Source organism: Cinclus cinclus, chromosome 16 (assembly GCF_963662255.1).
Source record: "Cinclus cinclus chromosome 16, bCinCin1.1, whole genome shotgun sequence".
NCBI lineage: Eukaryota > Metazoa > Chordata > Aves > Passeriformes > Cinclidae > Cinclus > Cinclus cinclus.
The window spans coordinates 11,799,701-11,816,592 of NC_085061.1; the positions used below are offsets into that span (position 1 = coordinate 11,799,701).

The following is a 16,892-nucleotide window of genomic DNA, read 5'->3' on the forward strand; positions in this document are numbered from 1 at the left end:
GAGAAGGCCAGAGAGAAACACGACCCAGTTTATGTCAGCCCAAGAGCTCCCTCTCCACATGTGCACCACAGGGGATCCAGTTTCTCCAGCCACTCCACGATGGGAAAACTCTCCCAAAGTTCTCCCACCTGAAATTTAAGGTGATCTAGGAATTGCAAGGAAACTCATCTGGGTAGCCCTGACCGAAGCAACACATGGAACATAGTCTGTTATTCTTAAAAATTCCAATGTTCCAACCTGAGAAGGTTGGAGCTGGCTCTGTGCACACACTGTCCCTGCCTTCCAGAGCCTAAAGGGGCTCCAAGAGAGCTGGAAAGGGACTTGGGACAAGAGATGGAGGGACAAGACACAGGGAATGGCTTCCCACTGCCAGAGGGCAGGGATGGATGGGATACTGGGAAGGAATTGTTCCCTGGGAGGGTGGGCAGGCCCTGGCACAGGGTGCCCAGAGAAGGTGTGGCTGTCCCAGGATCCCTGGAAGTGTCCAAAGCCAGGCTGGACAGGGCTTGGAGGACTCTAGGATGGTGGAAGGTGTCCCAGGCCATGGCAGGGGGTGGAAATGGATGGACTTTCAGGTCCCTTCAACCCAAACCATTCCATGATTTTCTATTCCCCAGGCCAAAGCTTGTCAGGTGTTACCCCACTGACCCTTCCCTACCAGGGCCCGTGGTACAGCACTCAACAAGTCCATGGAAAGCAAAGTCACTCAGGAAAACTTCCCTGCACTGGCAGCTCTCCCCAGTGCCAATCACAGCCCTCAGAATTAAATGGGTCTGTGGCAGTAATGTATTTTTATTGCAGGATTAGGCTTGCCAAGGAATTAACATCCCTTCCTCATGTCTGCATGGCTCTGTGCCTTGTGAGCTCAGTAGCTGGGTCACTCCTCAACAACTTTCATTTTCAGCTGTTCTGGGAGGCAAAACTTTACTCAAGACTCATCTAAACTCATGACCCACATGTGCCCATGTGGGACCCTCAATAACAAAGATACTGAGGGGCTGGAGCATGTCCAGAGAAGGGAACAGAGCTGGGGAAGGGGCTGGAGCCCCAGGAGTGGCTGAAGGAGTTGGGAAAGGGGCTCAGCCTGGAGAAAAGGTGGCTCGGGGGAACCTTCTGGCTCTGCACAACTCCCTGACAGGAGGGGACAGCCAGGGGGTCGGGCTCTGCTCCCAGGGAACAGGGACAGGACAAGGAGTTGTGCCTCAAGTTGTGCCAGGGGAGGTTTAGGTTGGATATTGGGAAAATTCCTTCATGGGAAGGGTGGTCAGACACTGGTACAGCTGTCCAGGGCAGTGGTGGAGTCCCCATCTCTGGGGGGATTTGAAAGCCGTGTGTATGTGGCACTTGGGGACATGTTTTAGTGGCAGTGCTGGGGGAGTGACTGGACTCAGTCTCAGAGGGCCTTTCCAACCTGGATGATTCTGTGATTCCATGTTTAACTCACTGCTGCAAGCAGTGTGAGATCCACCTGCAGAACAGGTTCTGGGCAATGGTGGGAAGGGGTCAGTTACCTGCATGATGGCACTGAACTGGGCTTCATTCTCCATCTGCTCCTCTGCCACTCCCCTCTGGACACTGGCCAGCACACTGGATTTGAAGAAGTACCTCCAGTTGTGGTGCAGGACCCGGAAGAGCAGCTCAAACAGCTCTGCTTTCACATCAGGGGATGAGCGCTGGCAGGACAGGGGCACAGAGCTCAGAGCAGGCCCCTCTGCTGGGACCCCACCCCAAGCCCTGGGTCCCACCCACCCACTGCTCTGCAACCAAGCATCAAAGCACTTCTCCAAAGGAGCACCAGACCCAGCAGCTGTAGGACTGTACTGAAAACACATCACTGACTCTGAGTTGTGCCTCCTGCTTTGACCACCTCCCTAATCTTAGCTTCTCTTGAAATGCCCGACAAAATCCTCCACCTACCCAGCTTCCAACCCCATTGACTACTCCCCCACAGAGTGCTTTCCCTCCACACTTGCAGCTCTTGGAAAGTCTTGCTGCCACCTCCCCAGCAATGCCTTCCCTTCCCCTCCCTCCCCCTGGGAGAGCTGCCCTACCTCTGCAATGATGGGGTACACCTGCTCCATGCACAGCGAGATCACACTGGGCAGGAAGGGTTTGAACACCTGGCCTGGCTCCTGCACCACAACCTGCAGGATCTTCAGGAACTTCTCCACCACCCGGCAGCCGGTGCTGCCCTCATGGAGGATGCTCTCTGCCAGCTGCTCCCTAGGACACAAACAGGCATTAGGAACATTCCCAGAGATCCAAAGGCTCACCTGGTTTACTGGAATATAGGTGATGCCTCTAAAATGCTCAATTAATGCTGGCCAAGTACATGAAGCCACAGAAGGGAGGGAGGTTGTGGCTGAGGGTTGACAGACCCCCCTCCCCAACAAAAGGTGAGTAAGGGGACACTCTCAGACCTTGGGCAGGAGCTAAGAGGGAATGTGAGAGTCCAGTTCAATACCCCACACAGCCAGAAAGTCTGTGGGAGAGCTGGAATTGCACAATGGCAGGTAGGACTGATGAGCATGGACTGGGTCTCTCTAGACTTGGAATTGTTTTCCTCAGATTCAGCCCTGGGATGTGACAAAAATCTGGCCACAAAGGCTGGAAACAGCCACTTTAGGGACAGGGACCAACTGGCTGAGCAGCTCCTAAGCTAAACTATCCTGAGTGGTAAAAAGAAGTGACCAATGCTGGGCAGTACCTGGTGAACATGTTCAGGAAGGTCTGTATGATCTGCTCAGTGAAAGGCACTCCCATCTGCACCCTCAGGCCTTGGAATAGGGTGAGGAAGAAGCTCAGCATCTCATCTGTCACATCTAAGATAAGAAAAAAGCAAAAAGAATATGTTAAGGAAACATCCAAGTGCATCAATAAGTCTTTTACGTTTAAGTCTGAAGTTTGTTCCTCCTGTTCAGGGAACCCCATTTACTCCTGGGAATTTACCAAAAGGGTTGTCTATCAACTGGTTCCTACAGGGCTTCAATATTGTTCATCCCCTTCCAAAACCTGCCAGGGATGAAGAAGCACAGGCAGCACCCAGCCCCTCAGAACAACCACAACCCTGCCAGCAAGTCCTCAATGTGCTCAGAGTGCTGCGAGAAGGCTCGGGGCAGCTCCAGGCCCATCTCCAGTTCTCACTGCTCATACAGGGTTAACAGGAAACACCAGGAAATCCAAAACACCCACACAGCATAGGGTGGAGGAGACAGAATCCAGCTTGTTTTTTTGGCAGGGACTGAGAAGACCCTTCTATCTTCAGAAGTGAGCACGTGGTGATGCAGGGAGCTGATCAGCACCCAGCTGATCCTTCATCCATGCCAATAAAGACTGGATAACCAAGCTGGAGCTGCTCAACTCCTCCCTCATCACACAGCCTTTGATAGCCAATAAATTGCAGTTGATGAGGCTGCCAGCCTGTTCTGAAGACAACAGCTCCCTGGAGTCACAGCACTTTTGCTGCTGCCTTGGATCCTTTGCATTTCACTGCTTTTGTCTCCCCGTAACCCCCATTACTGAGAAAATCCCACCCAGCTCCAAGTGCAACAGGAGGAAGAACCCTGATGTGACCCAAAATGCAAGCTGCAGAAGGCTGTCAAGTGGCAGTCCTGGTTCCATCTCAGGGAAAAAAAAATCTCCAAATCCCACATCATTTGATCCAATCTGATAACAACTATTCCTCTTAGTCTTCAAGCTTCTGCAGAGAATGTAAATGGCAAATACAGGGTATTTTAAAGATTTTTTTTTTTTTTTTTTGTGCTCAGGACAAGCTGCTTTTTTGAAACTGTGACAATCCTGCCTGGCAGGGATGTCCCTTCCCTGCTGTGGTTCAGCCCAGCTCTCCCAGCACACCCAGGCACAGCAAACCCACACACTCCACACCCACACCACAACTCTGTGCTGCTGCTCTGGGTGTTACCAGGAGCTCAGAAAGCTACTCACAGCATGATCCCTGGCCTGAGGTTATACCTGACTGATGAATGAAAGCTGGGAAGAGGGCTAGTGAGACCTGCACGGATTCTTGCAGCGATTGGTAACAGATCTGCCGGGACTTGGTGGATTCTCCAGAGACACTTTCTACAATATCTTCCAGAACGCTCAGTGTCTGGTGGATGATCACTTTGGCTGCAAAACAAGAGGAGTGATGTTTCTTGCATGTGTCAAAACTGCTCACAGGTAAGAGGAAGAGGAATTAAGCTCACACACAGAGTAATTAAAACAACTGACGTGTGACACTGCAGATTTCTGAATAATTTCTAAAGAGATCCTCAATGAACAGAACCCAAAATCACCCAACACCAGGCCTAAAACATACACAGCAGTTTCCCTGCAAGGAGCTTCCTTACATTCCTCCTATATAAACAAACCCTCTCCACTACTTCCCAAGTCTGGAAGAAATTCTTATTTTTCCCCCCTTCACTTTTTACAACCACAATCTTCATTGACACTGCTTCCAGCCAGTATTTCTAATACTACACTATAAGGCTGTTCAGTATTCATAATGCAATCCTTACTATTTAAACTTTTATCCCAACCCTGATCCCACCTTCCTTAGGAAGACAGCACTTTAATGGAAGAGTTTACAGGCGACCTGGGATGAGAGTGTCCTAGACAGAGCAGCAAATCCTCTAAAACCAGAAAGAAAACACAACCTGCTCCTTTCTCCCCTTACACGAAATAGTTTCTCAGCCAAAATAATTGCTGGCAAATCAGCTTAATGACACTCCCCAGTGCAGCAGGAGCGAGCAGGACACTGGTACTTACTGTCCTCCAGCTGTACCTTCCTCTGGGGCAGGCTGGCCGTGGCCTTGAGCTGCCGGTAGTCCCTGGTGAGGGCGGACACGAGGCTGGCGTGGTTGGTGGAGCGCACAGCCCACTGCTGCTCACTCTCGGGTAGGTTGGGCCAGGGCAGCAGCAGCACATTGGACAGAGCCCTGCACACCAACACCTGGGCCTGCGAAAGACAGGAATCACAGCCACAGAATGGTTTGGGTGGGAAGAGTCATGGAATGGCTTGGGTGGGAAGGGAGGTTAAAGCTCATCGTGTTCCACCCCTGCTTTGTGCGTCTCTGATGTGTGGGAGGCTCTGGAAGAGCTCTGCAGAGCTGCTTGGACTCCGAGGTTGGATTGCAGCTCCCAAAAAACCCAAAACCTGAGCTCCTGATACTCACTAGGAGATGTGGGAGCAGAAAGCCACCTACAAGAGCCCAGACAGCATGAGGGTTGGACTGACAGCAAAACCATTGAATCTTGGAATGGTTTGGGTTGAAGGGACCTTAAAGGTCACATAGTTCCAACCCCCTGCTATAGGCAGGGACAGATTCCACCAGACCAGGCTGCTCCAAGTCCAGCCTGGCCTTGGACACTTCTAGAGATGGGACAGCCACAGCTTCTCTGGGCAACATTAAGCAAAGAGACAAAGTTTTAACTTTTTTTCCAAGTGAATTTTTGCTAGAGCACAAGCCTGGAGTGAAGTGACATTTTAAGGCTGTCCAAGACACCAGCAGTGCTCACTGTTCAATTGCAGAACATGAGCCCAAATGAAAACTACAGCTCTGCAAAGCGAGAGTGAAGCAAAGCTCCAGGATTTAAGGCCTGGAAGCAGCTCCTAGCTCTGTCAGCCCTTCCCTGCAGCAGTAAATCTCCAGTGTTTATAAAAAAAAGAGATGATTTTACTTTCATTACTCCTTGTCTGGTTTACATGCTGAGCTTCTGCACTTGTGCAGCACCTTGTGCTTCCTTGCCAGGACACAACACAACCATATCCCAGCATTGTGGCTTTCCAGTGCTATAAATGGAATGCATTTATATTATTTACATTGCTTCTGCAACATAAACACTTGAGTTTCACAAAAAACTCTTTGTGTAGGTCACAATCAATGCACCTGTACTGTAGAGATGATGCAGAACTGGGGATGGTGTCAACAAATGAAAAAAGAATCAGATCTAAGAGGTGCAATTGTGTTTTTTCCTTGAAATAGATCATTAATGACACACAATATCCCTGGAATTTGTGGATATCTACAATACAGAGATGATTCCTGCCCTCCACTTGATTGTTGAGGTTATTCCTCACCACCTGAGGCACATCTTCCTAAGGACACCTGATTTGCAGGTGAGACAGCTCTGGGCGCACTGACCTTGTCGGGGAGGCGCTGGGCAGAGGTGTCAGTGATCCTGTTGAACACTTTCTGCACGGCTGGGATGCTGATCAGGAACACTGGCCGCACTGTGGTGGCCAGGGACACCAGCAGGTGGCACGCAGAGAGCAGCAGCTTCTCCTGCACCTGAGAGACAGAGGGGTGGTCAGGCTGCTCAGACCCACCAGCACACACAGCTAGGGTTAGCTCACTGAGCTGCCAGGACCTGGGGGGTGCAGCCAGGAGGGGTCAGGCTCAGCTCCCAGGAAAAAGGGACAGCATGAGAGGAAATAGTATCAAGCTGTGCCACAGGAGGTTTAGATTTAGATTTAGGATTTTGGGAAAAGTTCTTCGTGGAAAAAGTAGTCAGGCAGTGGTGGAATCCCCATCCCTGGAGGGATTTAAGAGCTGTGTGGATGTGGCATCTGGGGACATATGTCAGCGGTGGCCTTGGCAGTACTGGAGGAATGGTTGGACCTGATCTTAGAGAGCTTTTCCTAAACAATTCTATGACTTATTTGTCAACTAAATAGCTGAATTCCCTTAATACCATGAGAGAGACTTCCCTGCTTTCAAACCATAAAAGCATTAAATTGAGTTTAAAAGCCTTTAAGTTGTTTATGCTTGTGCTAAGAGCTGTTAGGACACTTCCCATGGCTCTGGGATGCAGCCCCAGCTGTCAGCCCACCCCAGTTGAGCAGAGTGCAGCCCCCAGCCCCCAGGGGAGCAGTACCTTGGAGCTGATGAGGGGGGTGATGGCCTCCAGTGCAGTGGACACCAGGGAGATGAACTGCTCGGGGTTCTGCCGGTGCACCTCGCTGTAGAACTGGGCCAGCCAGTGAGCATAGGCCTGCAGGGCTGCCAGGGACTGGGCGTGCCTGGGGACAGCAGGGGACACAGTGAGCACAGAACAGGACACAGGAGTGGTGTTTTGGGCAAATCTGGCAGCAAGGTCTGAAAAAAATCCTCGCTGCATTTTTGGACCCACCAAGGCAAAGGTGTGAATTGATAAAGCCAAGTTATCACCAGCTAGTGCTTGGCAGCAACCACACTGCATGATCACACTTTTAACACGTGAGGATTGAGTCAGGATGTCTCACAGAGAACCCCCAAATGTGTGACAGTGTTGCTTTCTCAGGCAAGCATTAGAAAATGGATCACAGGTTTCTTCAGGGACAGGGAAAAAAGGTGAACCTTTGCTGACAGATCATGGAATACACCTCCCCAGTTATTGTAAACCAGAAAAACCATTAAAACATCACCTGCACGAATTTCAGTGCCATTAACTTGGGACTAATAGCAGAAATCCCATTAGTTATACAGTGATATGGTGAAATCTAGAGGGGGTCATCAAGGAGCTGCTGAAGGTGCAATTACAAACCAGAGCAAGTGTTCAAACCTTAAATTCTGCTCACAGAACTGGGAACAGGTTTGTGCTGCACAGCCTCAGCAAGGGAGCATCCCTTAAAGTTTGTCCCAGAGGTGATCTGTGACCAGCAGCACCAAGATTTCACACTGAATGTCAGTGCCTGGATGGCAGGCACTTGTTTGTCCCAGAAATAGCTTGTACAGCTGCAAGGCTTATGTTTGTCTTGGAAGACAAGGATTTGAAACCTTTAACAGGGAAAAACCTCTTTTACCTGAGACACAGCTCTGACTTTGTTAGCAAAAAATCCATCAACTGGATTTATAAATAAACTACTCAGTACACAGTGGATCTATTTCTTTAAAATATCACTGTTGTAACACTTATTTCCTCATTAATTACCCTGCTTTTACAGCCACCAGCACAGGGCACAGTCCCAGTTTGCATTCAGAGCTGGATTTAAGGGGCATTTTTCCTTTTCAGCACAAACATGTTTTCCTTTAAATGATCTGGGTACTTCCATTAGAGGAAAGACTGGTCCAAAATGCTGGTAGCAGCCTTGACTTTCATCAACTGAAAAAGGTGCTTTCCTGAGGAGCTGCCAACAGCTGGAGAGGCTGTTTCGCAGAATATCTGCCAAGGAAGGGTCTGAGCAGCAGATGCAGGAGATCCAAGCCTTGCCCACCCCATGAGTGCCCAGTTTGGGGCACCCCACACTCACACATCGATGAGGTCAGGTTTCAGCACGGAGGGAACGGCAGTTTCAATGTTGTACAATTTGATTTGGGATCCATACAACGTCACCTTCACCAGCCTGGAGGGGCAAACACACGTGGCAGTGCAAAGGGATTGTACAAATATGCTCCAGCACCTGGTCTAGTGCAGCTCTTCCCCAGTCTGGGTCAATCTTTAGCTAATACACAAATGAGATTTTGACAATTTAGGTTAAAATAATTCAGAGCCTACTGCACTGTTTGGGATAAAATGGAACAAGTCAGATGTTCCTGCACAGAAATGAAAACACAAAACCTGGGTAAATGCCTGAAATTTTGCCATTTGTAACTATGTGCTAATTAAGTATCTTGGAGAGAAAGAATAAAACGTATGCCCATTCAGCTTTCACAGGTCTTTTCATTTAAGAGAAGAATCATGGAATCATCTAGGTTGGAAAAGAACTTGAAGATCACAAAGTGCAATCATCAAAGGAGGTTCTGGTGATTTAGTTTTGAAAGACACAACTCTAATCAAACTCTACATGTTATTTCATTGCCTCACAAACGCAGATGCTGGAACACAAGTCCCTCAGTGTTTTCAAGTGACTGAGTTTATCTCATTCCAACCCCTGCCATGGACAGGGACACCTTCCACTGACCAGGTTGCTTCAAGCCCCAGCCTGGCCTTGGACACTTCCAGGGATCCAGGGGCAGCCAGAGCTTCTCTGGGCACCCTGTGCCAGGGCCTCCCCACCCTCACAACCAGAAATTCCTTCCCAGTATTCCACCTAACCCTGCCCTCTGCCAGTGGGAAGCCATTTCCCTTGTCCTGGCAATCCAAGCCCTTGTAAATGGTCTCTCTCCATCTTTCCTGATGGCTCCTTCAGTTACTGGAAGGGTAATCAGGTCACCCCTGAGCTGTTTCTTTTCCAGGATGAAACGATCCCAAATCTCCCATCCTGGCTCCAGAGCAGAGGGGCTCCAGTGGTCTCCTTTGGACTCTCTCCAGCAGCTCCACATCCTTCCTGTGCTGGGCCCCAGGGCTGAGGCAGATTTGCAGGTGGGGTCTCACCTGAGCAGAAGGGCAGGGGGCAGAACCCCAACCCCTGCTGCCCACACTGGGGCTCAGCCCAGCACACACCATTGGTTTTATAATCCACATTCCAGCCATCAAATTCCTTCCACCTCAATCTCCTCAGGCCAAGGGGAGGCAGAAGGAAGCTGTTTGTCACCTTGACAGCAGAGGTGACAGTGGCTGTGATGCCTAAAGAGGCTCCCTGGAACAGAGGCTGGACAGTGTTAAAGGAATAAAGCAGGGATTTATAAAAGACTTCCAAAGGATTCACCTTGGGCAGTGCAAGAGCCTGGCCGTGGCTACACCCAAGACAGACCCAAGATGGACAACTGATCATAAGTTTTCACACTTTTGTAAGTTTTGGTCCATTTCCATACTGGGGTTAATTGTCCAATTCTAGCTCCAGGTTCTGCAGTCCCATCCTCCCAGATTCTCTCCTCAATTCTCTGCTGTTTGCACTTTTTGGGCCTGAAGCTGCAACAGTGTCCTTGGTTCTGGGGCTGGAAAAGGATTGGCTTGTCTGACTGAGCTGTGAGGAGAACTTGTAACACTTTATATTAAGTTCAGAGTCACACACCAATGCAGCACAGAATCTAGAAAATATGAAATGTAAAACTTAAGGCATCAGCTGTGTTGGAACCCTGAAGACTGGGAGTTTTGAACTTTCTGTGCTTTCTGATGCTGACCCCCAAGGGAACACTGCTTTTGACTTGAGGCCTTGGAGAATGCTTCCAAATTTGGGTGATGGAGCTAGAATCATGGGTGTGTAGTTTGAATAGAAGTGTGTAATATCACATGGTGAAGGGTTTAGAATTTGGGTTTTTAGAATATAGTAATAGGTATGGAACAAGATGGAGGTTCTTGAGTGTTCTTCCTTCTTCATCTTAGTTTTAGGTGATACTTTTTTAATTGGTTAGAAGGTACCACAGTGCAGGTCACAGGTGTTTGGTCATTGAGCCAAAAGTATAAACAATACAGATCTTAGTTTTAAAGACAGTTAGCCTTTAAAAGGCCTTGTAACTAGTGAGATCCACTGACATTTTCTTGCTTTTAGCATGTTAGCTAGAAGTGCTGCAGAACTCACTGTACTATAGATAAGAATTAATAAACAACTGAGTCCCAACACAAAAATCTGTCTCTTGTGCTTCAATCTTGACTCTGAGTGAAGGCAGAAAAAAAAAAGAACATAGCCACTAATATGTGGAACTGCTAATACAGCTGCACCCTGTGGGAAGATAGGTTGAAAGAATAGTGCAGAAGGCAATCTCTCTTGGTGAATTACAGCTGTACTGATTATTGAGGAGTAATTACTGAGGAAACATCTGTGCCTGCCCAATGAATCTGGGTGTTATAAAGGAGTGGGTTAGCTGGTGACTAGTTACAGTTTGAGTTGGGGCTTGTGAGCAGAGTGTGTTACAGTTTGGACTGGAGTCTGCTGGCTGTGCTGTGAGGAGGTAAGGGACAGATAAGAAGATGTTGTAGGAAGGACAGGTTGGGGTTTAACCAGCGATGCAGAGAGGAGTCAGAGCTGTGTGGAGCTGCCTATGAGGGAAGGAGTCAGAGTTGTCAGAAGGAAGTTCACTGAAAGAAGGCATGGAAAGTTTTCTAACAAAGGACTGGTGGTGGTGCTAGTCCAGTCCATCTTGACATAACTGTGCCAGTACCCACCTCTCCACCACGGTGAGGGCGTCGTTGAACCTGGCAGCGAACACATCTCCGGTGAAGTACTCGGCCAGGCGGCCCACGGCCTGCAGCAGTGAGCTCAGGTCCCTCAGAGAGCAGTGCAGCCTCCTGCAGTCGTTCTCTGCTGTGATGTTCAGCCTGTGACCTGCAGTGACACCACAGCAACATAGCCACACATCAGCATTTCTCTAAGAGCTGCCCCCAGAGCTGGAAATTCCTGCTCGCGCAAAGGAAAAATCCCACAGCTCTGATTAATCCGTGCAGCTCTTGGGGATGGGACATTTGTGACAAAGTGACAGGAAGTGCAAAGTTTATTCTAATTACATGACAAGAATTCTGAAATCAGCTCTGCACAGGTCAGATGGCAGCACTGGCCAAGGCACTGCAGCACTCAAGCTTGGAAAGAAAGCTCAGCTCTTCTGACAGCACTTCAAAGGCTGATAAAGATGTCAAGGACTACTTCAGCCTTCTACACCTTTATTTCCTTCTGTATGGTGTAATTCCTACACAAACAGAAGCCCTTCTGTTTTCTGCTGCTATCAGGAGTGTTGTCAGCTCTGGAGAAGGTGGTTTTCCACACTCCCTCTGCTGGCTACATTTCCAGTGATCCAGCAGTGGATTTGGGACAGAGAATTTGTGGCTTCGCTTCTGATGTGAGGTGTGCTGTGCACTTCCGTATTTCTCAGATACAAGAAACAACCAGCTAATGAGATTTTCCAGTCTCATACAATCTTCCTGCTGCTCAGATGTGGGCACCTGGGCTCAAACATTCCAGAGTTTCTACTAAAAAAGCAAGTATGTTCTGCAACATCACCTTTCAAAGAAAATCAGATTTTCTTTCCACTGACTGTATTTCATCTCAGATCAAGCTTTCAGCAACAACCTCTCCATTTTGTGCCATCAGTACAAACACACCATCCTGCTGTGCCATGTGCTCTGGGATGAGCAGGGAAGTTGGATCAGAGGCTCACTCTGGCCACTTCCCACCCAATCCATTCCGGGATTCTGTGCCACTACCCAGGGCTCAATCCAGAGCTGCATCTGAGCTGCTGCTGATCCAGCCCCCAGGACAGCACCTGACACAGCCTGGTGCCACTGCACTAAACCTCTAGACATTGCTTATCCTAGTGCTGAAATGATCCTAAAACTGGAAATATTTTTTCTAGAACTGGCTATACAACAGCCACTATTCTGCCATATCTAGCAGTATTGGAGATATCACAGGTTCCTTTCCTGGTCACACCAGGGAATTTCAGTATTGCCACAACCTCCCCTCAGGAAGACCTCCCTACTGCTACTTCCCTTGTTTCTCAGGAAGGAGCTGCAGTATTTGGTGCTGCACACCTGCTCTTAACACCTCTGGTATCTTCATTTCAAATACCAGAACAAGGGAAGAACCAAGCCAATAGGAATAAATCTTATTATGAGATTTCCATCTGCTGCTGGAGTTTAACTACTGAGCCATGAGACACCACACAGGTTCTGATCAACTGAACCTAGAAAAAGCAACTCCAAAGCAGGTCTAGAGTGGTTTTGCAGTGCTGAAAGAGGGAGGAGCCCAGTGTTAGAGGGTGGTTATTACCTGTTCCTGAAGTGACCACGAACTGCTGGAGCCCCAGATACACTTCCAGGTTATCCTGCAGAACGGGAAACTGGAAGACAGAAGAACTGATTGTGATCCTGGGGCTTGGCAGACAGTAACACCCAACTACTGATTGCTCTGCCAGAGCAGCGCTCTCTCATTCCTCCCCAGTGCCTTCAGACAGGCATTTGGAAGAAGGGCAGGATGGGCTCTGGGCTGATCTTGCATCTCACAACTTTCCAGGTCCTGACAGCTGTCAGGAAAACAAAGATCACTCCCCTGAAGGCACTCCCCTGTGGCAGCTCTCCTTTGCCAGCAATCAGCCTGACAAGATAATGGTCTGACAGTGGAAGTGAGGGCACAGCATGTCAGCACCAGGAATACACAGCTGGAGGTACAGCCCAGGCCAAGGAGCAGAAGAGTGGCAGAGTCTGAAGTGCAGGAGATCTGTGCTCACCCCCTTCACCTGGAAACATCACCTTCTCAAAAGGTGATACTTAAAAATCTCCCAAAATATTATGCAACCGGAAAGTTGAGTTCAGTGCCTCTACAATGGTATAGAAGGGAAGCAGTACAGCACTCTGCCAGCAAGCTATAGGCTGCAGCAGCTGAAATTCCACGGGGAAAACAGCCAAAGGAATAAACACCACAGTCTTCATGCACCCCAGTGTGGGAGCAGAGTGTCAGCCCAGCTCCATCACTCAGCAGTGACAGCAAACATGCCGGGTCCTGCTCATACTTCAGCTGAGAAATCCTTCTCAACCCTTTCAGCCTGGCACAGGTCTATTTAATTTCTGTTGGGGAAAATGGTTGAAATTGGTGTTTGGTTTTATGGAAGTTCTTTCACACATCAGCAGAAGGAGATGCAGCCTTTCCTTGCCTAGCATGGGATGGAGCAATGGCAACTGCTGTCCACTGCTTTAACTATTTGCCACTGCTAAAATTCCTAAACTAACCAGTGCACCCACCAGCCCTGCAGCCACTGGGTAAAGTACTGGGAACTGCTTGAGAGCCTCCCACATTCCCCAGTCCACAAGAAGGAATAATGCAGAGCTCAGGAAAACACTCCCTACACGACTTCCAACATGCTGTGCCTAATTAACAGTGGAGTGTCTTTGCATAACTGCCTGAGGGGAGTTTAAAAAACCACAGAGCCTTCCTCATGGGAATGTGTTACTCCAAGGAAGCCACATGCTCTGCTCCATCTGATCCATCTGCTCCCTGAAACACCCGCTCCACTCCTTGGTGCCTCCTGCTGACTCACACCAGAGCTGCACAGCAGCCTCTGCTTTTGTTCCCTCCTTCTAGTGACAGGCTTCTGCTTCTCTGCTTCAGGAAAAATAGCAATTGCAAAGGCACTTCAGGTCAGACATCTTCTGCCTCTGCAGCAGCCCAGTTTTCTCTGCTTCTTGGGAATACAGTTCAGAGGTCGAGGTGTGCAGTGCTCCCAGCAGGATTAATGCACTTGCTGAGATCCCACTGCTGTTATTTCTCTGCCTCCTCACCCAGCAAAACCCCACCTGGACTGCTCTGAATTCTGGGCCACACTTCCATCCTCAAGCTCTCCTCCTCAAAATTGTTATGATGCTACAAACCCATTTTTACACCACCAAAGGCAGTGACAGCAGCTGAAGAGAAGCACTTATCCAGATCAGATCTGCTTCCCAATAGTCCAAGGCCTCTCTCCAGCATTTTTATCTGGCCTCTATTTAAAATAAAGATTCTACTCTCTTTAAAGCCCTAATAATGACACTTATCTGCCCAATTCACAGCCCTGCCTTCAAGATAAACAGCATGGAAGGGCTGCTGCCAAATGTTTACACTTTGAGAGGTGGGAATTTCTAAAGAGTGTCCACCAAGCTGGACATACACACTGAAGCACTCTCTTCAAACACACCAAGAAATGCAACTAAACCAAAGAAACAATTTTTTCTCTTTAATTTATGTTCTCTCCTTGCCAAGTTTTACATCTAACCCCAAATTTCCCTACTTTTTTTTGACACTGGAGCACGTACAAAAAAAAAAAAAAAAAAAAAAAAAAAAATCAACAGCATTTGGTGCTCACTCCACATGACATTTGGGGCTGGGGAAGGACTTACAAGTGTGGAGAAGGCGTGAGTTGGCAGGAGCTCCATGACTTTGGCAACCACTTCCAAGCTCTGGCGCAAGTACCGCTGCCACTCTGTTTGCTGCTGCAAACAAAAGGGACATGGGGTGAGCACAGCCCTTCCCAGGGGAACACACAGCTTTTGGGACACTGGGAAGGGAGGGACAGGAAGGAGAAACCCCCACCAAAGCAGCACCAAAGCACCTTAGAGAAATGTAACTTGCACACTCCGCTCAAACTTATTTTTATATGGCATTCTGTTTTCATACAGAATTGATAAAACTGGGGGGACAGTGCAGGAGAAGGGAGGGGAAAGAGTGGCAGTAACTTGATAGGTGAATTAACCTATTATTTTAACATTAGAAGTCTCTTTCCATGCTCAGCTACACAGGTGACTGAGAAAGAAGCTGCCTGTTACCATCTTAGCCCAAACCTGCCATTAATATGAGAAGGTAAAAATGGAGCAAGAAACACACACAGCAACATAAGCAACAGAATCAATAGCACCATGTCCTGACTTAATTTCGTCCTTAAATAATGAACTAAAACCCTTTTCAAGTTTTATACCAAAAGCTAAAAGTCTTGCAAGTGTCATCATTTGCCACCCTGTTTTGGAAGCATAAGGACAACTTCATCAGGACTGCTCCAGACAATTTATACTCTTATTTGTGACATTATTATCACCATGGAAAGGCCATCCAAACACTAACATGGTCTTTACATGGGTATGACAGCTAATTATCCAGATGACACAAGTGTCAAATGAATCAAGAAAATAATTTATTTTGCTTATGCAATGGTGCTGCTATCAAGCTCAGAAGCTGTGATGTGACCAGACCTCAACATCCCAGAATTTAAAAATCTGTCTGATCCCATTCTTGGTGAAATTCCCTCTGCTCCTTCGCCTACCCACTTGTGACAGCTGACCTGCCCTTCCAGGGCTCTGACCCCACCCATTTTGGCCACCTACTCCATTTTAACATTTATCAGCTTCAAGATGATTTTTATCAATGCCAACTTAGGAGAAATAAGCTTAAACACAAGCACCAACAATACACAGCTTCAAGCTTTTTCTTCAGAGATATTACAGCATTTCAATTCCCAAGTGACCAGCCAATTAATTCCAAACTAATTAAACACTTTAAATTCCAAAGGTATCCAGACATGGACATCTAATACCTCTGACAATCAGAACATAAGGATCTAAATTTTCCCAACAAGAACCAAATTAAACCCAAAAGTTACATCTTCAGTGTGACTTTTTGTGAAAAGCATCTGAAGCTGCTTTACAGCTCAAACCCCACACAGAGGGGAGGGGAGAAGCAGTTGTTTAGCCTGTATTCCCAAGTCCAAGCTCTGGAAAAACCACTCCAGGTGTCAGCAGTGCAAGGGTTCACATGTGACCCTGTCCTGTCCAGCTCTGCTCCTTACATCATCATCCAGGGTCTCGTCATCCAGCTCCTCCAGCTGTGCCTGGTTATACCTGAACTGGATCCGGTTCAACACCTCTGTCAGCAACAGAACCAAGGCATCTTCGTACCTGCAGCCACCAGAAAGACACGCAAAGAATTGGGTAAAATCCTTCCAGCAAAGGAAATCTATAACAGAACAGTTGCACCAAGCAGCTCCTGGGATTCAAGGTATCAGCTCATTTCAGGTCACAAGGTACCTGTAAGGAAACAGCCTTGGCAATACCCAATATCCCTGTGCCTCTGGAAGGGAATGTGAGGATTGTCAGCAACAGAAACAGCCCCAGAGCTCAAAACAGGAAAAGCAGGAGCAGCTTGCCAGGAACAATGCCAGTTGTCCACAAAGAGGAGGCACCAAGAGCCTCTTGGAGCCTGGGCTGTCCTCAGCAGCCTCTGCTGCTGTGCTCTGGGCACTGAATGAGGAACAGAGGAACCAGGGCAGTTGTTGCTGCCTCAGGTGGGACCTTGAGCCTGTCTGTGCTGCTGTCTCCTTCCCTACACTGAAATTCAGGCCCTTCTTCCCTGAAACAAAGCCAGCCCCTTTCCTGCTCTCACTGTAACACTGAAGGTGTGTCACTGAAATATCCCTGTGCCTCTGGGAGCCAGGGAGCTGGCACAGAGCACACCACAGAAATAATGTCAAGCTGCAAACTCAGCAGAGAAATCACTCCTGGTGCCACAACACCAAACTTCAGTGATTTCAAGCAGGGTTAGTCTGATTTTTCCTTGAAAACCTTCTCAAAACAGCTGGGGT

At 48.3% G+C, this 16,892-nt stretch overlaps 1 protein-coding gene across 1 annotated transcript in view; it reads right to left on the minus strand.

The window, feature by feature from the left end:
* Positions 1 to 16,892, minus strand: part of XPO6 (exportin 6) — a 57,015-nt gene that overhangs the window by 4,571 nt on the left and 35,552 nt on the right. The window contains exons 10-21 of the mRNA XM_062503878.1: positions 16,101 to 16,209; positions 14,662 to 14,754; positions 12,563 to 12,632; positions 10,966 to 11,125; positions 8,231 to 8,323; positions 6,877 to 7,021; positions 6,144 to 6,290; positions 4,768 to 4,957; positions 3,973 to 4,128; positions 2,708 to 2,822; positions 2,052 to 2,223; positions 1,512 to 1,673 (exon numbers count right to left, since the gene is read on the minus strand). Of these exons, the coding sequence (XP_062359862.1) occupies positions 1,512 to 1,673; positions 2,052 to 2,223; positions 2,708 to 2,822; positions 3,973 to 4,128; positions 4,768 to 4,957; positions 6,144 to 6,290; positions 6,877 to 7,021; positions 8,231 to 8,323; positions 10,966 to 11,125; positions 12,563 to 12,632; positions 14,662 to 14,754; positions 16,101 to 16,209 (1,612 nt within the window). The remainder of the gene's footprint in view (positions 1 to 1,511; positions 1,674 to 2,051; positions 2,224 to 2,707; positions 2,823 to 3,972; positions 4,129 to 4,767; positions 4,958 to 6,143; positions 6,291 to 6,876; positions 7,022 to 8,230; positions 8,324 to 10,965; positions 11,126 to 12,562; positions 12,633 to 14,661; positions 14,755 to 16,100; positions 16,210 to 16,892) is intronic.